The sequence below is a fragment of the Callorhinus ursinus genome, unplaced genomic scaffold (assembly GCF_003265705.2).
Source record: "Callorhinus ursinus isolate GAN/ISIS: 27379988/994484 unplaced genomic scaffold, GSC_fseal_2.0 scaffold71, whole genome shotgun sequence".
Classification (NCBI taxonomy): Eukaryota; Metazoa; Chordata; class Mammalia; order Carnivora; family Otariidae; genus Callorhinus; species Callorhinus ursinus.
The window spans coordinates 77,507-102,328 of NW_027397133.1; the positions used below are offsets into that span (position 1 = coordinate 77,507).

A 24,822-nucleotide genomic window follows, 5' to 3' on the forward strand; every position below is an offset into this window, starting at 1 on the left:
CTCTCTCTCTCTCTCTCTCTCTCCCTCTCTCCCTCTCTCCCTCTCTCCCTCTCTCTCTCTCTCTCTCTCTCTTTCTTTCTTTCTTTCTTTCTTTCTTTCTTTTTTAAAGATTTTATTCATTTTTTGACAGAGAGAGACACAGCGAGAGAGGGAACACAAGCAGGGGGAGTGGGAGAGGGAGAAGCAGGCTTCCCGCTGAGCAGAGAGCCTGATGCGGGGCCGAATCCCAGGACCCTGGGATCATGACCTGAGTGGAAAGCAGTCACTTAACGACTGAGCCACCCAGGTGCCCCAAGTGTTTCTTTCATTGATTCATAAGGAATATAAAGGAAGTTTTTCTGCTAATAGTAACTACAATGCTGAGACCAATTCTGATGTATATGTGGTGGTTTGGATGTTTTTAAGCAATTCTCTGACACCAGCTGGGTGGCCTACAATTCAACTCAATTCTGACACAAGCTACCTGGAAATAGTGTCACACTTCATGGGTTAAGGGGTCAGTCCCACAAGAGGGCCCCTGCCCCCACTTCAGATACCAATCCAAGTCCATGTTGTCACCTGTGCTTCTGACTAACCGGCTATAGATTGGAGGTTCCAATGACCCCCTCCCTGGGTTTAATTTGCTTGAACGGCTCAGAGAACTCAGTTTACTTACTGCATACTATTTTATTATAAGAGGATATGATCAAGGACACGGATTTCATCCCGATCAAAGGGACACACAGGGCGAGGCACGAGGGGAGGGGCGTGTCATGCAGCACCCATGTCCACCAAACGGGGAGCGCTCCAAACCACACACCTTTGGAATTTTATGGAGGCTACGTCACAGGTATGGCTAGTCATGAACTCCATTTCCAGCCCCTCACCCCTCTCTGGATAATGGGGATACAGCTGAAAATCCCACACTTTTGATCATGGGTTGGTCTTTCTGGTGACCAACCCCCCCCCCAGGAAACACCCAGAATCATGCCTTTAGAACAAGAGATGCTTCTATCACTCAGGAAATTCCAAAGGATTTAGGAACTCTGTCGCAGATGACATCCAAGACCAAATATTAGAACAAAAGATGCCTCTAGTACTCTTTTCACTTAGGGAATTACAAGGATTTTAGGAGGCTTGTGTCAGAAACTAGGGGCAGAGACCAATGTATGTTTCTTATTCTTTCATAAAAGTTTAACATCATAGATACACTTAAGAGATAATTAGTGAACTGGAATACTCATTTTAAAAAATATCCAAAAAGTGAAGCAGACACACAAAGAGATAGAAAATATAAAGTAGAGTTAATAGAGAATGAGGAGAGAGTGAGGTCTATACACAGTTTTTGGAAGCAATTATAGAGAATCAGAGAAGCAATGGGAAGATCTCAGGACTGAGAAAAGTTCAGAACCGACTAAACATCCTACAACACAGACTTAGTAAGCAAGCAAAACCAAGCAGGAAATCCGTATCTAGACTCATCAGACTGAAACTACAGAACACCAGTTGCAAAAGTCAGATTATGAAAACAACCAGAAAGAGAAGACTCATTACCATCTAAAGAAAGACAAAATTTAGTGAAATAAAAACAATAGAAGCCAGGAAAATGTTGTGATAAATATATATTTGGTCTTTCCCTGGTTCCTGGCACAGTTTCTAAATCTGTTGGGATCTCTGGAGTGATGAGTGTCTTCTGCATCCTAACATGATGACTAATGGCTGGGGGCCCCTGCATAATAGCTTCAGGATAGGAGACCTGAAAGACTCCCAACATCCAGGGAAGGAAGAGGGACTGAAGGTTGAATTCAATCACCAACGGCCAGTGATTTAATCAATTGTGCCTATATAAGAAAACCATCATAAACCCCCTAAACAACAGATCTGGAGAGCTTCCAGATTGGTGAACGCACTGAGGTGCTGGCAGGGTGGTTCTCTGAGGGAGGACCTCCTCACCCCTTCTCCCATACCTGGCTCTGTGCATCTCTTCCATTTGGCTATTCCTGAGTAGTAGCCTTTATGGTAAATCAGTATATGTACGGAAAGTGCTTTCCTGAGTTCTGTGAATTGTTCTACATATTACCAAACCTGAAAGGGGGGTTGTGGGAACCCTCAAATTTACAGCTTGTCACCCCAAATATAGGTGACAACCTGGGACTTTTGGCTGGCACCTAAAGTGGGGGCAGTCTCACGGAACCAAGCCCTTGGCCCGTGGGATCTGATGCTAATTCCAGGTAGTGAGTGTCAGAATTAAGTTGAATTGTAGGACACCCAGCTGGTGTCCACAGAGTTGCAAAATTAGTAGGTGTGAGGAAAATATACGCATTTGGTGTCAGAAGTTCTGTGAATAAAAGCAGTTCAGGAGTGTGGAACGTCTTCGGTGTACTGTCCTGTGGTCATATAGCTTATGCCCAAATGCCACCAGGGAATGAACTGAGACCTGCTTGTCAATGGAACCGCCATATCAGGGAAAAATTGATGGGATAATCTATCCCTCAACATTGCAGAGATCACATAGAGAAGAGAACAGACTTGGTAGAGGCTGCAAATTCTTAACACTGTTGATTTTATCACATTCTGATTATTTTATGTGAGATGGAGATCCATTTAGAAAAATGAAAACTTAGGTTCCTACCTAATTTCACACTCGAAAATAACTTTTTCCTGTTTAAAGTCAACCATAAAACAAAGGAACTTGTGATGTTCATGTCACAAGCCAAAATCCACAGGAGAAAATAAGTAATAAAATTTGTGAGAGGAAAAAATTAAAACATTTGTGTTGAAAAAGATACCCTGGACAAAGCGAAAAGTAACAAGCTGGGAGATATTTTTTTATAAACAAAATAAAGAACCAATATATAGTAGATATAAACAACTCTCATTAATCAGTAAGAAAAAAATGCTTCTCTTTATGTAAAAGGCATTTCAAAAGAGAAAAAATCCAACTGGCCAACAAATAAATAAGGATTCCAATCTCAAAATAAGGCAAAAGACTATTGGACCATTCGGAGTGATGAAAATTATGCAATCTCAGGGCACCTGAGTGGCTCATTCAGTTAAGTGTCTGCCTTCAGCTCAGGTCATGATCTCAGGGTCCCGGGATCAAGCCCCATATTGGGCTCTCTGTTCGGCAGGGAGTCTACTTCTCCCTCTCACGCTCCCTCTCTCTTTCTCAAATAAGTAAATAAAATCTTTTTTTAAAAAAAAGAAAGAAAATTTAGCAATCTGATAATGTCTTATTATTAGCACTGGCAAAGATTTCAGGCATGGGTGGTCCACATACCACTTAGGAGGCACTTACTAAATGCTTAACATAGTTTAACTCATTTTGTTGAGTACGATTACAGACAAATGGAATTTTGTAGAGTTAATAGTCACCAATCATTTGCAGTTATTATTCCTTTAGATGCTTGAATTATGCCATCTTAAGACAACAGATTATGTCCTTTGGAGTATGATTCCATTGATACACAAAATGTCATGATAGGTGTGTTTACAAACACAAATATACATAAGTCCAAATACATTTGTAAACGGGCACATGTATACAGATGCACACACAGGTTCACTGACAGCAAGAAGACACCAAGCATCTGCTAAAGTGGTACGAGGGAATGAGGAAAGGGGACATGAAGAGGGAATTTACTTTTTTGCCCATGTGTACACCATCATGAGGATTTCTTTTCCTTTAAAAGGTACTCATGAGAAAAAAAAAAAAAAAAGGTATTCATGAGGGGCTCCTGGGTGGCTCAGTTGCTTGGGCGTCCAACTCTTGATTTTGGCTCAGGCCGTGATCTCAGGGTGGTGGGATCGAACCCTGTATTGGCTCCAGGCTCAGAGGCTATCTGCTTGGGATTCTCCCTCTCCCTCTGCCCTCCCCCAACTCGTGTTTTTTCCTTCTCTAAAATAAGTAAGTAAATAAATAAATCTTTTTTTAAAAAAGGTACTCATGAGTCATTTGTATAATTACAGGAACCAAAAGCAATCAAGGAAAAGTAGGTAAAAATTAAATCTTAAAATAGAAGGGATTCTGCATTTTCTGAGATAACACGAGGTTATACAGCAAACACTCTGGAACCTTATAAACTCAAGCTCTTACCAGACAAAATTTCTTGCAACCATCTAATGCCAAATCTGTAATTCAATGCCAGTTCAGCCACCTGTTTGTGAAGCCTCTCCTGCAAAAATTGTGTTCACTGAGTTTCCGTGGTCTATTCCCACAGGAGACTCTGAGGAACTCTGTAATAAACAGCAGTAGGAAGTCTGCTGCAGCTTTTATTAGAAGGCTACTGCTCACAACACTGTCCACCCCATCACCTCTGAGAAGAATATAAAACTTTTCTTGAGTCCTCAGTGCCAGAGGAGTCTTTCTGCTTTCTCCTCGTGGTCCCTGCATATCACATAACATGATGCTCTTATGTTGGTTGTCACACATATTAGAGGCAGTGTGACAGCTAATGTAAGCCAGAGGATCCTTCAGTTACATATGATATTCCAACAGTCATTTACTAGGAATCATATGAACACTACATTCTTTTTTTTTTTTTTAAGTAGGCTCCACGCGTGGAGCCCAGTGCAGGGCTTGAACTCATGACCCTCAGATCAAGACCTGAGCTGCAATCAAGAGCTGGACATTTAACCGACAGAGCCACCCAGGCTCCCCTGAACCCTATATTCTTGATTCTACTTTGTGACGATGTTGGAGTTAGATTCGAACTTTCCTTCTCTCTAGATACTGAACTGATTTTTACAAGCCTCTACACATCCATTAGGGAACAAAGGAAAGAATAAAACAAGACAAAAATCACCTGGGCATTGATCATTTTCTTCTGTTCTGAGAAATGGCCAGCAACTGGGATATTGTCTTTGTCTCTTCTGGATATGCTCTAAATTTCTAGTTAGAAATCTAGTCACCAGTCAAAAGTGGCCCAGAGATGACACTATCTAGGTCCTGGGACCTCCTTTTTCTTCATTTCTTGTCTCTTGTCAGGACCTGTGGGCCAAAGAACAAAATTACTTTCAGTGTTACATTCTCTCTTGCTATGCACTCATCTTAACACAAAGTCCCAGTATTTCTGTCTCTTTATTCGGTTCCCCAGAAATCATGCCTTAGGCATAAGACTCTGAATGTGTAGAAATAACAAGCAAGGGGAAAGTGGCAAAGGAGAATCAGAACAGAACTATGCCTCAGTGGCAGGTAATTTTCAGATCAATTTTAGAAATGAGGCCATATGGACAGTGAGCAACAGTGAATTTTTCCTTTAAACCATCTTGCTCTAACTCTTTAAAAATCTTTACACACCCTATCTACCTACATTTCAATAGGAGGAACAATGGGCACACCGAAATAAAGGGAAGGAATATGAGCAATAGATACAAATTTTTATTTTTTTTATTTTTTTTTAAATTTTATTTATTTAATTGACAGAGAGAGAGAGAGAGAGACAGCGAGAGAGGGAACACAAGCAGGGGGAGTGGGAGAGGGAGAAGCAGGCTTCCCACCGAGCAGGGAGCCCGATGTGGGGCTCGATCCCAGGACCCTGGGATCATGACCCGAGCCGAAGGCAGTTGCTCAACCAACTGAGCCACCCAGGCGCCCCTAGATACAAATTTTTAAAAACACCTCAAAAAAAAATTTTTTTCTTAAATTTAAAACACCTCAAAAATATAAATACTGGGAAAATAGCAGCCTTTACATACATGTGTAACCTGAAAGGAAATATCCAAAAGAATACACAAAAATTACAGAAGGATAAACACAGAATTTTAAATAAAAGACTGACTTTAAATCTGAACCGTTCCTCTCCCTCAAAGCTTTCATTTCTGCAGGTTCAAAGGGATGGGATGAGGTGGGGCGCCAAAAGAAATTAGAAAATTGTATGGAGGAGGGATTTGGGCCTGAAGCTTCTGAGGAATGTTAACGCTCAACAACTCTGTTCCAGGAGCGAGCCTGAGCCCGACGCACAAACCGGCCAGTGTTCCTGAACCTCCAAGCCTGTTGTCACACAACCCCGCACAAACGACAGGCAATACCAAACCCGGACCGGCGACACACGTACACTGGCCTCCCTTAATAGTTCCTCGATCACTGATCGAGGAATTATCCCAGAACCCGCGCCAAACGCCACCTTCATTAACAAACACCACCCCGCCCGTTGTCAATCACCTACAAGGAGAGTGACCCGCGAAGGCTCTAAACCCTGACTTCAGGACTCTCGGCAGTTCACCTGCTCAGACCTGCCATCACTGACCACCGGAACCCCCCGGGATTGACCCCAAAGACATCTCGATTACATACAGTACAGAGTCCTCCGTGCTCACCTCCCAGGAACACACCCGCCCCTGCGCTACCTTCACAGACTCAAGGGACCAACAACTGACCCAGACACCGTTAGGCCGCCCCTCTCCTCCCCAACCCTTCTCCACAGACCGACCCACACGCGGAACTGAGTCTCTCCTGAGCCTGCAGCGACCTCTCCAGGGCCCAACTTACTTCCCTAAACTTCCTTCGCTCTAGTCCCCTCACCCCGACTCTTCTCCCGGGAACACCTGACGAGGGTCCGCGGCGTTTCTGGCGCGTTTCTATGGAGAACGGAATACGGGTTTCCGGCGCTTCCTTATGAGGTCATAGGTCCGCGCGGCCATCGCCCCGACGCCCTGGAGGCCGCCATCTTTGCACACCTGACGTACTGAAGGCACGGCGGCTGCGTTTGGGCGGTGACGGGACGGTGAACGCCGCCGAAAGCCTCGCGCTTCCTGGCCCCTCAGCTCTTACGGGAAAAGGGAGAGATGTTCCGAGGCTCGAGTTCACGCAAGGCAGACATGACGTGGGGGTCATCTTTGGAGGGGCAGGGCTCCTCGTTGTAGGGGGCGGGGAACGGCGCCAGGTTTTCAAAGGCCGGAGCCCTTCCGCATCTAAGGGCCGCGGCTCTTAACGGCCGTGACGTCTCGGCTCGGTGGGAAATAAAATAACCTCCGGGCTCCGCAGTCTCGATTCTCATTGAGAAAAGGCTCAGAAGCCGTGTCAAAATTTACGCGGGCTTGACAAGAAAGCAGGCGGCGCGCTGTGGCCGGGGAGGGTTGCGCCCGGGGCGGGTGCGCGTTGGCCCGGACGGAGTTCGGTGTCCGGGCGGCGGAGCCGGAGCCGCCCGGGAGCTGGGCGAGGGTGCGTCCCTCGGGAGACCACGGTTTGGAAAAGTGAGATGGTGAGGGGTGTTGGAGGGTCGCAAAGAAAGCTGAAGCCACGGACGTTGAGCCTGTGGCCAGCCTCGTCCCAGCCATGCCACTTACCCGTCCTGCTCAGCCGCTTGTCGCTAAAGACGTAGTCATCAAATGAGTCGTGTGTGCACTCTCTTTCCTGGCTTCTTTCACACAGCATAATCGCCTTTCGGCTGTTTCCAGTGTTCTGGATATTGCAGCTGGAAATCTTGTGAATATTCCCATGTAGAAAACAAAATGACCACAAAGAACTGATTTACCAGGCCTGTGCGTCTGCACCACCGAGCCGTCTTTGCCAGCCGTTTGCAGGCCTACTACCCATTTCTAGCCCTGCTCCAGCTCATATTCTCCCCACTCCCCCAACGCCAGTACTGAGCTTAAAGATCTCGAGGACACAGGCTGTGGCACAGATGCCGGGTTAACCTGTTCGCCCCCACTATGTCCAACCCCCTAGGCCATCATCATTTTCAGGACGCACCTGATACAGTCATGTAAACCACAGGTCAAAGGACGAAGTCAGTTCTTCATCATTACTATGCTGGCCCAGCCTCCTGCCTGACACTAAGTCTCTATCTCGTTTTCATAAGGCCGGCAAGGTGAGCCTACACACATCAAATACAAAATACAAATCAATCATGAAAATTTTCCTGTTCTGAATTATCTCATGACTGCATTACAGAATCAAATCTCAAGCGTTGAGACAACCAAATTTAGGTGCTTACAAATATATGTTGGATCGAATTTCCCTGATAATCCAGAGGTTTGTGGTGGAAAGGTAAGACAGCTACTGCATAGCAAATATCCATTTCTTCTTCTCTAATCAGGATTCAAGGATTTTTAGCAAGATACCTTTATTGGATCAAGAGAAAGACTCTGGGTAGAGGAGAGAGGACAAGAGCCACAGCCCTAAGAAGAAGGAGGAGGACTAGAAAAGGAAGATCACATGTGCAATTAAGCAGGTCACAGAGGAAATGGGAACCATGAAATTATGGCAACTTTCAGAGGTGATAGGGTTGTGAACAATGTAAGGGTTCTTCTCCAGTACACCCAAGAGGGATCTTACCTCCTTTCATATTCCAGGTTTCTTCCATCTTAGACCAAGGTTCTCATGCCTTTTATTTGACTTATCTGGGGCATCCCATTGCTCTTCTGCTCTCCTCCTTTTATAGGCAGACATTTATTCTAATGCACATCTACACAAAACATTTTTTGAACAATTCCATTCTTTTAGAACTGCCTTACAATCGCTCATTCTTTGCAATGATAGAACTTTTTCTTTAGAGTCCATTCACCTGCATCTTCCAAGGCAATATATATATTTTTCTATATCACAAAGGATATGTGACCCTATAAAGCAGCACCATGCAATAGACTGTTCTGTGACAACGAAATGTTCTAATCGGTACTGTCCAAAATGGTAGTCACTAGCCACAAAAAAATATTGAACTTTTGAAATGTGAACCCTTGATACTGATGAAATACATTTTTAAATAATTTTAATTAATTTACATTTGTAGCTAATGGCTACTGAAGTTACTGCAAAACTATCAAGGAATGTATAATCATCGTGGGGTGGTAAGACATGGGCATTTTTTAAAAAGTATTTGTATCCTGGATTATTTATACATCTTTTTTCTTTCCAAGTTTTTATTTAAATTCCAGTTAGTTAACATACAGTATATTAGTTTCAGATGTCGAATTTAGTGATTCGTCACTTACATACAACACCCAGTGCTCATCATAACAAATGCATTCCCTAATACCTATCATCTATTTATAAACCCACCGAGGGCCCCCCACCTCCCCTCCAGTAACCATCAGTTTGTTCTCTTTAGTTAAGAGTCAGTTTGCCTCTCTGCCCCCAATCCATGTTTTGTTTCCTAAATTCCACGAGTGAAATCATATGGTAGTTATCCTTCTGAGTTATTTTGCTTAGCATAATACACTAGCTCCAGATGGCAAGATTTCATCCTTTTTTATGGCTGCATAATATGCCAGTGTGTGTGTATCACATCTTCTTTATCCATTCATCAGTCAATTATTTATACATTATTAATAGGAGTGTTCCCTGTCTCCCAGTATACCCTCCTTGGGGAAAGATGTTCTTAGGATCTAACTCCACATCATTCTAAATCCAAACCCCATGATCCAGTTAGTCCATGTCCATTTCACCTAATATAGAGTTTACATACCCCGAGTATGTCAGATGGAGTATGAAGATACCACTTACAAATAATTCAGCTAACTTAACACTCATTCCGAGGGCAAAGACATTCTGTTTTGTTCACCGCTGTGTCCTTAGCTGGTAGAACAATACCAGATGCAAAGGAGGTATTTCACAAATACTCACTGAATGAACAGAGATTCAGTGTAAGGCTGTTTCTCAGGTGACTTTGCATAATACAAGGTCCTGAAAACCTGTGAAAGGGGTACCACTTTTCAATTAATCCTCCACACTGTCCTAGGGGAACTGAACAGATACATGTGCCCCAACCACCACTAGTTAAATACTGCTTTTTCCTACCAAGCAACTCCATATTACAAAGGTTTTCAGTCCTAGCAACATCCAGATACCAGTTATCTCATTTGTCATCACAGTAGTGTTTTGCTTCACTTATGATCTCAGACATTCCAGATTAGCTGACAAAAGTGAGCAATCAGGGTAGATGGAAGCTGGGACTAATAACATCAGACTATGTGTCTGTATCAACACATAAATATACATACAGGATGAAATCTGTCATGCTTTCCCAGTCTCTGCATTCGTGTTTCTCTCAAAATATACTTAGCTATAGAATGACCTGGAATTTTTTTGTTCAGTTTTTCTACCTCAAATATATCTAAGTTTCCTTCCCATAGGTTTTTTTGAGACATAAAATGTGACCTAATTGACCAGTGAAGGCACCATCACACTCACTGCATTATAAGGTTTTTATTCCCCTGTGCAAATTTTCTGCTATCTCGAGGGTGCACATCTAGCACGAGTTTGTTTCTGAAAGGACTATGTTCCTATTTGCTAAGACCCCACTGATAACTTAATGATGTCTGAGGGGTGACAGAAGGCATTTGCAGTGACCAAATTAACAGTGTTTCACTTATACGTAAGAAGCTGTAACTCTCTGTGGAAGGGTTTTCCACATTTATGAATCTAAATATTTCTCCTTTGTGTATGTTTCTTATGTTTAATAAGGCAAGACTTGTAGGAAAAAGCTTTCCTACACCCAGTGTATTTATAGGATCTCTTTCCTATATGAGTTCTTTAATGGACAACAAGCTGTTGTTTCATGATGAAGGTTCTCCCACATTCACTACATTTATGAGGTTTCTCTCCTGTGTGCATTTTCTGATGTTTAATGAAACCTGACTTCTGAGGACAGGATTTTTCACAGTCACTACATAGAAAGGAAGTCTTGTCTGTATGAACTCCCTGATGTCATATGGGACTTATCTTTTGGATGAAACCTTGTCCATATTCACTGCATATATAAGGTTTCTCACCAGTATGAGTTCACCAATGTACGGTGAAACTAATCTGCGTGAAGCCCTTTCCACAATCATTACACATATAGTGTTTCTCTCAGGTATGAGTTTTCTGATGTAAAATAAGACGTCATTTAATGAGAAAGGCTTTGCCACATTTAGTGCATCAACGGGGGTTTTCTCCTCTTTCTTTTCTCTCATGTATAATGACTGACTTCCTATAACAGGCTTTGCCACATTCACCTATATAAGGTTTCTCTTGTGTATGAATTTTCTGGTGCTCAGTGAGTCTAGACTTTGTGGTATGTGCCTTCCCATATGTACTACAACCATGGAGTTTCTCCCCTCAGTGAATTCTCTCATCTTCAGTGAGCTGAGACTGCCTGATGAGGGAAGCCCCACATTCACTGTATATGTGCATTTCTCGATTTTGTGAGTTCTCTGATGCTTAATAAATGGGAGCCTTAGTGCTGATGGGTTTTCCAATTTCAGGCATTTTAGTATGAATTTGCTCATATTTTGTAAGGAGAAAAGATTTCCCATCTCCACCATGCACATGGGGTTCTTTATTTCACAGTTTGTTTTAACTGACTGAATTTAAATTTGATGGCAGAGTTTTTCCATGATTTTGCCTTAAAGGAAAATGATGTTGGTCCAGATGAACAATATTTTCAGACATTACGTTCACACATGGTTCCATATTTAGTTGTCTTTAGAAATCTCTGGGTATGCAAGTATCACTGCAGATGATCAACAATTTCGACTTCTAGGAAAGAAGAGAACAATGAATGCCCAGGTGTGGACTGGCCAATCTTTAGTGTTGACTGCATGATCTCAGGATAAAAGAATCTTTAATAATGTTCCTTATTTCTTGAACACTGGTAAAAACACAACACACAAAAATCAAGTGGAAAAAGCAATAAACATACAAATGAGCTTAGATGATTCACAACGAATAAATATAGAGTCAGCTGCTTTCTAAATAGCGTCTTGCAAAAACATGCAGAAAGGGTAGAAAATAAGAAAGCCACTGTTAGAAGAGAAAATAGAGGTGGAAGGAAAACATCATCCAAAATTACAAGGGCTGCATTCAGTCATTCCACAAATCCTGATAAAATGCCTGTTAGGTACTGGCCATAGTGCTGGCATTGGGGATACACAAACCTATTATTCTCACTGAGCTTACACTCTAGTCAGGGAAAATAAGCAAAGAAGAAAAGGAGGCAGCTGCAAATTATGAGAAGTAGTTTGAAGGAGCAAAGGAGATGAAGAGGGGTGGAGGAAATGAAGACACACTATGGGGTAAGACAAGTCTCACCGGTGAGTTCAAAATGGGGAGGGGGGCGGATAAAGAACACGAGGAATTAAGATTTACTCCTCAGTATTTCTCTTGAGTCAAGAGGTAAGTGGAAACCGCCTTCAAGGGGGTGAATGTTGCTGAGGTTTAGAATGTGGGGGAAATAAGTGGACTTTTAGAAGCATATAAACATTTAGATTTTTATTAGACCATAAAGTGATACCCAGTTGGATGTATCAATGTTGAGAATTGGCTTGTGTGGACAAGTTCAGCATATAAATATTTAAGGATAAAGGATGAGCTGAGGTCATGCTCAGACAATGCAAAGATGGAAAGAAAGCTGAGGCAGAGGACCAAGACGTTAGTCACTCAGATATTCAGACTTCTGGTCTGGAAGATCCCACCAAAGGAAACAAACTGATGATGTTGGTCAAGGACAGAAGCAGATGCTTGTTATGAACAAATGGCTCAGCAAGGCAATTCAGGAGGTTGGATCCTCAGTGTTTGATTTTGACGTATCTATGATACTCTTAGGTGGTCGTCCTGTTTCTAAAATCTACCCTTTTCTTCATTCTGCATAGTACCATCACACTGGTCACACATTTAGAGAGCAACTCTTATCTCAACACTCCAACTTTTAGTCTAGCTGAGGTTTGCTCCTGAAGAAAGCGGCAAAGATGAGAGACAATGACCATCCAGGAATTCCCAACAGACTGGACGGACACACAGAGTTCTCCAGAGGGAGATGTGCTTCTAAAGATTTTATTTTATTTCTTTGAGAGAGAGCGTGAGCTAGAGAGAGCACAAATGGTGGGGAGGGGCAGAGAGAAAGGGAGAAGCAGACTCCCCCCTGAGAAGGCTTGATCCCAGGACCCCAAGATCATGACCTGAGCTGAAGGCAGGCACTTAACCAACTCAGCTACCCAGGCGCCCGCATATGTGCCTCTCAACGTGGTAAGAAAAATACATTCTGCATGCTGCACCTATATACAGATGTCACAGCTGATCTCCCCCCATTTTGATATCCCTAATGCACTGACCCCTCATCTTGCATCGGACTGCATCTTCTTCCATAATCCTACATTTATGTCTCCATGCTGGTATCAGTTAGGCAGCCTAAAGGACCACTTGCCTCCTTTTGAACCAAGACTCAAGCCAGCTAGACGTTCAGTTTTTCCTACAACCTCTGGCTGTTCCTTATTATTGCTACACAGTTGCTACCAGGTAGAAATTAAGACTACCCAGAGCTAGAGAAAAACAAAACAACAACAAAAAGAACCCTACCATCATGCTACCTCGAAGAATTCAATTACTAATACATAAAATCTAAACAGTCAGCATGGCAATAAAAGTTAACGTTGCCTTGATTACCCCGTTTACCCATTCCCATTCCACTATTTACCCCACGAATACCCTCTGACACTGGCCTTCACATGGCTGGCTTCAGACCCATCTGTGGCAGTCTTGGCCATGGCTTTGCAGATTTCCTACTATTTATGCCTCCATTCTTTACCCTTCATTATCTTTTTTTTGTTTAAGGTTTTATTTATTTAGAGAGAGAAAGAACATATGCAAGCAAGGGAAGGGGCAGAGGGAGGAGAGAGAGAATCTCAAGCAGACTCTGTGCTGAGCACGAAGCCCAGTACAGGGCTCGATCTCATAACCCTGAGGTCATGACCTGACCTGAAATCAAGAGTTGGATGCTTAACTGACTGACCCACTTGAGCAGCCCACGTGATCTTTATTTAAAATCTAGATATGCTCCACGTATCATGCCATCATTTCCCATGCTCTCTATATAACTGTAGGTTCTATTTCCTCTAGATTTCCACAGTATCACATCTTTACTAATCATTTTGACATGTAACCTCAACCTTGAAATCTAGCAGCAATACCTTGTGTTCAAAACCTCTATTGCATACAGATGTTCATGTATCCATGTCATATATTCACCACAAAAATCTTTGCTACTAGATAGTATTTTTCACTTCTGTTGAAATTCATCATTTCAGCTATGAGTCGCCAAGTAAACTGCCACAACAGCATCCTCTAGAGAACTTTAAATACTGACATCCTGAGACTCGTACCCCAAATCTAATCAACCAGACTGAGAGGGAGAGGTCTGGATACATGCATTATGCACAGAGTCTCCAACAAAAGTCTTGGATTTAGGAAATGTTTGAAAAATAGATGGATACGGTGTTTTCAAGGCTGCGTTTCAATGGTCTGGATGCAAAGTACAATGAGAATTCATAGAAGGAAAACACAAGAGAGTGGTCAAAGACCACGTCATGAAAAGAGAATTTAAAGTGAAAAAAGTACACATACACGCAACTGTAAGAATAGGAAGACAACAGTAAGATCACACCCCTATCCCTTAGTTTGTATCTTACTTGATGAATCAGCAACTCCAGATAATGTTTACGGCTCTTATTTTCTTATTTTCTTTTTTCTTTTTTAAGATTTTATTTATTTGAGAGAAAGAGACAGAGTGCAAGCAAGAGAAAGCACAAGTAGCAGGGAGGGGCAGAGGGAGAGGGAGAAGCAGGCAGACTCCCCAAGCCTGACACGGGGCTTGATCCCAGGACGCCGGGATCCTGGCCCGAGCTGTAGGCAGATGCCCAACTGACTGAGCCACCCAGATGGCCCAGCTCTTACTTTCTTGAAAGACATTTTTGTTCTGCTTCTGGAGAACCAGACTCTCTTAGATCGTCCAACCTCACCACCTCTTTCTTAACTCCCACTATTCTTTCTTAACCTACTTTAGTAGATACTTGTTTTTCTAAACTGTTAGAGGACCCTAAACTTAAAAAAAGAAAGAGGAAGATGGAAGAAATTTTCTTACAGAGAAAGTGATTTTAGTTCCTCAAGAAAAACTCTTGAGTTCACTCAGGAGTTTCTGTGAACTTAGGAGTCTTTATAGAGAGTAAGAGCTTAACTCATCAAAATGAAGGCAAGCTTTAAGGAAATCAGAAGAGAGCAAGAAACAGAAAATAGAAACTTTGGACAATTTCAGAGTGGGGAAAGAGAAGTGTCTTAATTCACTCAGGCTGCTATAACAAAAAACAACAGAAATTTATTTCTCATATTTCTGGAGGCCGGGAAGTCCCAGATCAGGGTACCAACAGATTGGTGTCTGGAAGGCCTCCTTTTTCACAGGCAGTGCCTCCCAGCTACAACCTCATATGGCAGAAGAGGCAGGACCGTCATAACCTAATCACTTCTCAAAGGCCTCACCTCCTAACACCATCCCCTAGGGATTAGGATTTCAACATCCTAATCTTGAAAGGACACAAACATTTAGTCTAGAACAAGCTAAGAAACCATGGAAACACAGAGATCAGATGACAGCGTGGGCACAGCATCCAAAGTGAGGCTGAACGCTGGGAAGGGAAATCACTAGTTTGCAATGGAATGGGAAGATGAACTAGTTGGAAGACTATGTTGAATTCAAAGGCCTACGTTTGGAGTAATGCCTGGAAGGTGAGATTTCATAGCAAGGGAGGTGGGAGGTAGAAGAAGTAGTTAGAGACACTGTTACAATGAATAAAAGAGATTTGAGTTGGGGCGCCCAGGTGGCACAGTCAGTCAAGCGTCTGACTCTTGGTTTCAGCTCAGGTCATGATCTTGGGGTCGTGAGATTGAGCCTGCATCGGGCTCCTCACTCAGCACAGAGTCTGCTTGAGATTCTCTCTCCCTCTGCCCCGCCCCACCACTCGCACATGCTCTCTCTCTAAAATACATAAATAAATCTTTAAAAAAAAAAAAAAAGGAGATCTGAGAAATGTAGGAAGAAGAGAACCAAACAACAACAAAAATCAAGATGTACATAAAATAAACAGGGATCAGCTCTTGGAAGAACAAAAGGGGCATACTTTCCTCAATTCCTACTAAGAAGCTCTATCTAGTAAGGGAAGAAGGATGTGAGGGGCAGCTGTTTAGACATCCTCAGACACCGCCACAGCCCTGGAGCCTTCCCTGACTGAGAACGGGACTTCCTCAGCCGTCTACCTTGCTGTTCTTACCCACTCACCTGGATGGGTTCGACTGTGGACTTCCTCTTCTATCGGCCACACTTCTTGCCCTCATTCCAGCTTGGAAAGCACATCTGGTTTGCTAGCTTGATGCCCTGCTCATGGAAAAGACAGAACACTTCGAAATGGGCTGGGGTCTGTCAAGATGGGAGAATGCTATATCTGAGGGGCTGTGACAGTTTCAGATCTGCAACTCAGAGGCTTTTCTCTCAGGAGACAACTCATTGTACACTCTTGTCTGAAGCCAGAGAAGGATCTGAGACTCTACTACTTGAGAGCACTGCAGATACTCTGAAGCTTTAAGTGGCTGAGAGAGGAAAGACCACTGATGAGGACCCTCTAAGTGACACAAGGGAGCTGTCCTCACCCACTGACATCAGGTTCCTATAATTCTTTAACATCACGTCCCGGTACAGGTCCTTCTGGGCAGGGGCCAGGAGCGGCCACTCCTCCCAGGTGAAGTCCACAGCCACATCCTCCAGTGTCAGCAAGTCCTGTAACAACAGAATCCTCTTTAACATGAATGCTTCCCATTTATTTATTTTTTTTTTTTAAGTAATCTCTACACCCAGTGCAGGGCTTGAACTCACATCCTTGAGATCAAGAGTCGCATGCTCTACCAACTGAACCAGCCAGGTGCACCTCCCTTTTATTGATACAGATGTTATGTAAAGGAAGTTATTCTGCTTATTGTCACCATATATGCTGCATCAATACAAGCAGTTTTTTAAAAAAACATTGTAGGGGCACCTGGATGTCTCAGGTGATTGAAAGTCCAGCTTTTGATTTCAGCTCAGGTCATGATCTCAGGGTCCTGAGACTGGCCCCATGTTGGGCTCCGTGCTGGGCGTGGAGCCTACTTAAGATTCTCTCTCACTCTCCCTCTGCCCCTCCTTCCCAACCTCCCTCTTCCTCTCTAAAAAAATGTTGTAAGGAATAAAGTATTTTAAAATGCCTAAAGAACAGGGCGCCTGGGTGGCTCAGTTGTTAAGCATCTGCCTTCAGCTCAGGTCATGATCCCAGGGTCCTGGGATTGAGCCCCGCATCAGGCTCCCTGCTCTGTGGGGAGTCTGCTTCTCCCTCTCCCACTCCCCCTGCTTGTGTTCCTGCTCTCATTATCTCTGCCTCTGTCAAATAAATAAATAAAATCTTTAAAAAAATGCCTAAAGAACAGGAACTATAAGGAGACAAGTAGGCAGATTTGAGGAGAAGAGTATTTCTGAAAAAAGAAACACATATTTTAAAAGCATATTAGAAGCATTGAAGGGATAATTAGTGGACTAGAAATTACCCAAAATGCAGCACTGAGCTACCGAAACTAGGGAGAATATTCCGTAAGGCCATGATAATTTGCTAGCGGGACTGAGACCTCACTGAAAGCTGTTACACTCACAGTTACAGTTTATTATAGTTAAAGGATACAGATTAACCTCAGCCAAGAAGAGTGGCACAAAGGGCAGAGTTTGGAACAGGAAAGTTCCAAACATGGAGCATCCAGCTGTCCTCCCACAATGGAGTCATGGGCAGTGCCACTTCCTCAGCAAGAACTTGTGACAGCAGGCAGGGGAAAGTGCCATCAGGGAAAGCTCACCTGAGCCTTGATGTCCACTCTCTACTGGGGCTCGATCACATCAGCTGGGCAGGACACACACAGGGCTGACTTCAGTTTCCAGCTTCTCCACAGGCTCAGGCACCACTTGACACACAGCCACCACCCCCAGGTCACACCGTGGCTTTTCCTTTGCTGTTTGAAGCTCTATCCTTTCTATAGTAAATGTAACCTTGAGTATAACAAGTTTTCTGAGTTCTGAGTCTTAGCAAATTATCAAACCTGAGGATGGTCTTGAGGACCCCCAACATAAAAGGGAACTCACTTGTTTGCTGAATATATATAATATATGCATAAATATCAACAATTTAAAAAAATATATACATATTACCTTTACTTTAAAAAAATTACCTACTTGATTCATGTAAGCATTTTAAAGACAAAAGTTTCAAATGATTATAGATAGATACGTAGATAGGTAGGTAGGTAGGTAGGTAGATAGATAGATATGAATGATTATTAACCTAATCTCTAGCCCCTCTCCCTGCCCTGAAAGTTCCAAGCTTCTAGTCAAGGGTGGTGGTCTTTCTGGTAAACAGCCCCAATCCAGGATACACCCAGGAGCCCACCAAGAGTCACCTTATTAGAAGAAAAGACACTTCTATCACCAGGAAGTTTCAAGGGATTTAACAGCTCTGTGTAAGATACTCCTATCACCACCGTGGCTCAGGAAATTACAAGGGTTTTAGGAGCTCTGAGTCAGGAACTGGGAGCAGAGACCAAATATGTATTTCTTATTATGTCACACTAAGCCTTTGGAATCAAATATCTTGCTCAGGAACCTTAACCTTAACCACTTTCTACAATTTTCCTCATTTCCTCCAAATTCACAGGGTCCCTTATCCCCCAGCCTTGGTCCAAGCCCCAGAAACTTCCTAACTGACTCTCTGTAACATTATCAGAGGAAAAGGTGTACAGCTCAAAGGCAGGGATACTCCTGGGCAGAAATCAGTGAACGCAACTTTTATTAGAGACATTCAAGGCACATCCCGCCAAAAATCAACTCTCCTTTTCACTTGAACCTCCATGGTCCTCCATGAGGAACAGCTGAAGAGCTTCCACTTCATTTTCCAGCCTAAAGCACACACAAAGGGTGTGTGGTCATCTACAAGCCAAGGCGAGACCTCAGAAGGAACCAACCCTGTGGACTTGATCTCACACTTTAGCCTCCAGAACTGTGAGCAAGAAACGTCTGCTGTTTCAACCACCAAGTCTGTGCTTTGTTATGACAGCCCAAGCAGACTAATACACCCAACCCCACTGAGCCAGACAAGGCAGAGTCTGGACCCCAACAGATCCCCAACCCTGACCTCAGTACCCTCACTCATCACCATGTGCAACAGCTGAGAACGTGGTACCCAGAGAAAGTGATGAGGCTTCAAATGTACAAGAGCATTTCCCTAAAATACACCAAGATGGAAATGGAACATTTCAGAATACTAAGTAATAAAACAATGTGGTTATCATTTGGCAAACGGCACACTCAGTGTTAGTTAGAACTGATTTTTATGAAGGCAAGGGGGTGGAGCAGTAGACGATGTAAGCTGAGACCACCTTCTTAAAGAGGATAATATGGAATCTATCGCACTAAAACGTTTTATTTACCTGGGCTACCAACCTCGGAAAGGTGAGTTCAGCACCTGGTCCTCAGGTTCAGAGTAGGCTGGGCAGCCCATTCAGGGACACTGACTGCAGATTTAAGTAGGACGACGCCAACCACCATGATAGGATGTGCAGATTCACAAGACAAGGAGCGGAAAGAACTTGAAGACTGAGTCAAAGAAGAATCCATTTCTGATTCTTTGAAGAGCATCTGCCCCGCATCCATCCTGTTAGAGGCCATTAGTTTCCATGTTTTGTTCACCAGAGTATCCCATGTCTACAACAGTACCGAGCACAGTGCAGATGCTCAAAAAGATGTTTGTAGTAGTGAATGGAGTAATTGACTCAAGTTTGGAATTCAATTATGAAACAGCCACTTCATGGCAAATTTCCACTCTTTTCCCTTGTAAGTAGGACTGTTTTGAAGCTGGATAGATCTTTACTGAAGCAAGGGAAAGAACCCTGAGTACAGAAGAGATGACACAGGCCCCATTGACACAAGACAACGAAGATGATGATGCTACATCATGTCTCCGTTCATCACATCACAGTGGAGCTGGGATCCCTGAGACTCTGGCCCCTCTAACAGGTGGCAGACGGTGGACCAGAGTCAGGGCTCTTCTCCACGACATCTGACCGAATCTCACCTCCACCCATTTAACACACTGTCCTCAATTTTTAAAGTGACCTCATTTCCTTCCATTAATTGGGCTTGTTCGGTGGAGCCTATTCCTTCACTGATCAGCCCATTCTATATTGCCAGAGGCCTCTATTCAGGATTCTTTTTTTTTTTTTTTTATGTTTCTTGGGATAATACTGATCTTTGAAATTTCTTTCCCATAGCTCCTTTCCTTCAGTGACAAAAATATGTTTGGTTGATTAGTCTGTTAGGTCATTAATACGTCATACACTCACTTTCAATCACCTTTCAAAGCAATGTAATTCATTTCTATTTTACTATGTGCTGGGGAATATAAAACTATAAACTATCCAGATAGACATTTATAATCCAAGTGGAGAGGTAAGATACGAACCTTTTAAAAAAAAGTCTCCATATCCTATTTTACATGTGTAAAACTAAGTGAATCCTTTCCTGCTCCCTTTCCAGATAATATGCCCCTTGAACAAGAAATTACCAAGATACTTTGTATCTTCTACAGTATGTCCTTTTCAACTAATGTAGGTGTATACATCCTTTGATTACACATGCTGGAGGGTCAAATTGCTACACACATATAATCCAGCTTTAAAAAAACACCAGCTTAGGGACCCCTGGATGCCTCAGTTGGTTAAGCGTCTGCCTTTGGCTCAGGTCATGATCCCAGGGTCCTGGGATCGAGCCCCACATCAGGCTCCCTGCTTCTCCCTCTCCCTCTGCCTTCTACTTCCCCTGCTTGTGCTCTCTTTCTCAAATAAATAAATCTTAAAAAAAAAATGCTAGCTCAAAGGCAGCAAGGACTTCTGTTCAGTTCATCACTGTCAGTGATCTGTAGGTTCTAGAACAGCACTAGGCAAAGGAAACAGTTGAAAGTTTTTCTGAGTGGTGTGTGTACTGGATGGGAACTATCTTCTAGGGAAAGAACCTGGCTGACGGGTTGTGAGTTCTGAGCAGTTGTTCCTTTGGGTGAGATTTACAAAGTTAAACACATCCAAACACACGATGGTACATTATTGAATCAAATGTATTCACTTTCCTTTTGAAGGCTGAAGGAGGGACTTCAATATCCTAAAATAAACTGAATAAATTTAGAACCAAAGAAACACAAGAGCTAACCATATAATGATCATGCGTGGGAACGAGAGATTCACGGCCCCCCAAAAAAGGGAGGGGGTGCACTGTCCTAACTCTAACCATTGATGTGCCATATATACCACCTCCTTTGAATTAAAGAGTGACCATCATATCAATGAGTTTGATTCGAGGTACATTGTCCTAAATGTACACTATGTACATTATCTTAAGTAAAATGATTTTAAACTTGTGGCAGAAATCTCTAAAACACTCATTTTCACGGGGCTTATTTGCTTTATGTGTTTTCTGGTACTTTGCCGAAGATGTTCCACAGTTGGTGAGGTCAGAGTTTTACTTCTGTATATTTCCTCTGCCAACTGATGAGGCAGAATGCCCCACTGATGACCATGCCACATTCACTGCCTTCAGAGCTCTTCCAACTGTTCTTCTCTGGTGTGAGATCTCTGACGCCTACTGAAGTCTTATTTCTCGTGAAGGACTTTTCCAGGGTCATTATATTTCTACCAGCTATGAGCTCACTGATGATATGTGACCTATGAAACACCAGTAAGGTCTATCTTTCCACAAAGGATTTTCCGATCTTTATACTATTTGTCTTTATACCTGGTCCTTATACTGTTTGTCTCCGTATACACTTATCAGCCCAATAATGAGCAGGAAGTAAAGTTTTAGTCAAGGGTTTTCCACCTTGATCGTATCACACTTTATTCCTGTGTGCTTTTTGTGACATAAAATATGACGTAACTGATCAGTGAAGGCACTACCACATTCACTGCATTCAAAAGGTTTCTCTGTGCAAATTCTGTTATCTGCTGATGGTGCACATCTGGCACCTGGCTGTCCCACAGTGGCTATGCTCCTATTTGCTAGGAGTCCACGGAGGTGTAAGGAAGTCTGAGCTGCTACAGAAGGCATCTGCACAGATACCGTGTTAACAGGGTCTTTCTCCTGCATGCTATCATTGGAAAGTGATGAGCTGTAGCTCTCTGGGAAAGGATTCTCCAATGTGACTGAACGTGCACTTTTCTCTCTTGCATGCAACATTCCCTTATGGTAAACAAGGCATGACAGGTGAGAGAAAGCCTTCCCACAGTCAGCACATCCATAGGGCCTCTCTCCTGTATGAGTTCTCCGGTGTCGGTTAAGGCACGACTTATCTCTAAAAGCCTTCCCACAGTCACTGCAGGTATAGGGTTTCTCTCCCGTGTGAATTCTCTGGTGGTTAATGAGACCAGACTTGTGTGAACAGGATTTTCCACACTCAGTACACACAAAGGGAGTCTTTCCAGTGTGAAATCGCTGATGTGATATGAGGCATGTCTTCTGGCTAAAGCCTTTCCCACATTCCGTGCATACGTAGGGTTTCTCTCCAGTGTGAGTTCGTTGATGTATAAGGAGATTGCCCTTCTGAATGAAACCTTTCCCACATTCACTGCATATATAAGGCTTCTCCCCAGTATGCGTTCGCTGATGTACAATGAGATTGCCCTTCTGAATGAAGCCTTTTCCACAATCACTGCATATATACGATTTCTCTCCTGTATGAGTCTTCTGATGGGCATTGAGCTGTGATTTCCAGCGGAACGTTTTGTCACATTTAGTGCATTCATAAGGTTTTTCTCCTGTATGAGTTCTCTGGTGTTCAATGAGCCTGGACTTTCTGGAGAATGCTTTGTCACACAGACTGCATCCATGAGGCTTCTCTCCTGTGTGAACCCTCTGATGGTTAATGAGCCGAGACTTCTTGATGAAGCCTTTTCCACACTCACTGCACACGTAGGGTTTCTCTCCTGTATGAGTTTTCTGATGCATAAGTAGCCGTGATTTCTTGGGGAATGCTTTGTCACATTCAGAGCATTCATACCGCTTTTCTCCTACGTGAGTTTTCTCATGTTCAGTGAGTCTGGACTTTCTGGAAAAGGCTTTCCCACATATGCTGCACCCATGAGGCTTCTCTCCTGTGTGAACTCTCTGATGATCCATGAGCCGAGACTTCTTGAAGAAGCCTTTTCCACATTCACTGCACACATGGGGTTTCTCTGTCTTTTCAGTTCTTTGATGCTTGATGAATCGGGAATTTGTATTCATAGAATTCCCACATTCAGGAAATTTAATTTCAATACAATACTGGTCATGCTTTGTATGGGGTAAGGATTTCGTGTCCCCATTAACCTCAATGAGGTTCTTTACTTCATAGCTTCTGTTCTGGTTGACTAAACTTAAATTTGATTTCAGTGTTTTCCCATTTAAGTCAAAGATATCATGATTTTGCCTTAAGGGAAAATTACTTTTACTCTGATGAATGACGTTTCCGAATGCATTATGTTCATGGCATTGTTTCATTCTCTTTGGACATCTTTGATTTTGCAAGTGCCCCTGTAGATGACCATCATCTTTCTTGATCTCTAGGAAAAAAGAGAAGAATGAATCTTTCCACGAGCTTGGTATATAATAAAACTATTTCACAAATGGCTTTGTGTAGGCTGGCTCTTTACTGATAACACAATGACCTCATCTTAAAGAAAGTCCAAGTAAATACGTTATCACTTGGACAAAGGTCAAACACAGTAATATAAGCAAAGAAAATACAAATAAGAACTGTCGGTGCATGAACAAGGTTAGATCACTCAAAATGAATAAACATAGACTTGGCTGCCTTTTTTTTTAAGATTTATTTATTTTAGAGAGAGTGAGAGAGCACCAGCAGGAGGAGCAGAGGGAGAAGGAGAATTTCAAGCAAACTCCACACTGAGCACCCAACATGGGGCTTGATCCTAGGACCCTGAGATCATGACCTGAGCCAAAGTCAGACAATTAACCAACTGAGCCACCCAGGTGCCCCGCTTTACTGTTCATTTTGACAATTAACTTCACACAGTCCAGAACTATAGCACAAGATGCCTCATTCAAGAGGTGCCTGGATGGCTCAGTCAGTTGGGCATCCAACTCTTGATTTCAGCTCAGGTCATGATTTCAGGGTTGTGAGATCAAGCCCTGGATTGGGTTCCGTGATGAGTGTGAAGCCTGCTTAAGATTCTCTCTTTCCCTCTGCTCCTCCCCTGCTCACATGTGCTCTCTCTCAAAAAAAAAAAGATGCCTCATTCAAAAGCTGAACCGCTATATATTACATGCCCATTTGTCCTCTATTTGGTACTAAAATCTTTTTTTTTTTAAAGATTTTATTTATTTATTCATGAGAGACAGAGAGAGAGAGAGAGGCAGATGGAGAAGCAGGCTCCCAAGGAGCAGGGAGCCCGATGCGGGACTCGATCCCAGGACCCTGGGATCATGACCTGAGCCGAAGGCAGACGCCTAACCATCTGAGCCACCCAGGCGCCCTTGGTACTAAAATCTTACTCCTAGAATATATTGCTTTACTTCTCACTAAATTCAATTTCTTCCAGCACATATGAAGATTGTGGTTCACTAACTAGGCTCAAGAGGGCCTGCTTAGGGCATTATATATAGACTAGCCCAGGCTATCACCCAAATCTAACAAAAATACACTCTCAAAAGGGGTCTGGGTACCATTATTAGGAAACCCTGCATTTAACAAATAGCCATCATTCTGATAGCTAGTTGTCCAAGGCTCTTCTTAATCTGTACACATATCACAGGAGATCTACTCAATCCATATTTCTATCTCTAGTCCTAAACTCTCCCTGGACTCCTCAGGTATGTCCAAACACAGCATGCTGCACCTGGATGTGCACGAGCATGGTCTAATGACGTACAACGTCCAAAACAGAGCCCCTGACTTCTCAACCCACACCTCCACACGTCATCTTCATCTCAGAAATGGCAACTCCCTCCTCCCAGACTCACACCAAAAAGACTTACCATCATCCAGCTT

At 43.1% G+C, this 24,822-nt stretch overlaps 2 protein-coding genes and 1 pseudogene across 13 annotated transcripts in view; all 3 read right to left on the reverse strand.

Moving 5' to 3' along the window:
- ZNF432 (zinc finger protein 432) overlaps window positions 1-6,660 on the reverse strand; it is a 15,288-nt gene extending 8,628 nt beyond the window's left edge. Inside the window, exons 1-2 of one of the 6 annotated variants that reach the window (XM_073886433.1) lie at window positions 6,470-6,660; window positions 4,785-4,969 (exon numbers count right to left, since the gene is read on the reverse strand). Coding sequence is in view for 5 of the 6 variants with exons in the window: in XM_073886432.1 (XP_073742533.1) it covers window positions 4,785-4,799 (15 nt within the window). In the remaining variant the exon portion in view is untranslated. Of the gene's footprint in view, window positions 1-4,784; window positions 4,970-6,146; window positions 6,450-6,469 lie in introns of those variants that run through there. The other 5 variants (XM_073886432.1, XM_073886431.1, XM_073886429.1 and 2 more) reach the window with 5 other exon arrangements.
- Window positions 6,661-8,810: 2,150 nt separating this feature from the next.
- On the reverse strand, window positions 8,811-13,443 carry LOC112806923 (uncharacterized; annotated as a pseudogene).
- Window positions 11,221-24,822, reverse strand: part of ZNF613 (zinc finger protein 613) — a 65,061-nt gene continuing 51,459 nt past the window's right edge. For 6 of the 7 annotated variants that reach the window (XM_073886425.1, XM_073886426.1, XM_025849517.2 and 3 more), the window contains one exon: window positions 19,996-23,374. In XM_073886425.1, the coding sequence (XP_073742526.1) occupies window positions 21,642-23,374 (1,733 nt within the window). In that variant the 3' untranslated portion in view covers window positions 19,996-21,641. Of the gene's footprint in view, window positions 11,441-16,004; window positions 16,101-16,372; window positions 16,500-19,995; window positions 23,375-24,822 lie in introns of those variants that run through there. The other variant, XM_073886428.1, reaches the window with a different exon arrangement.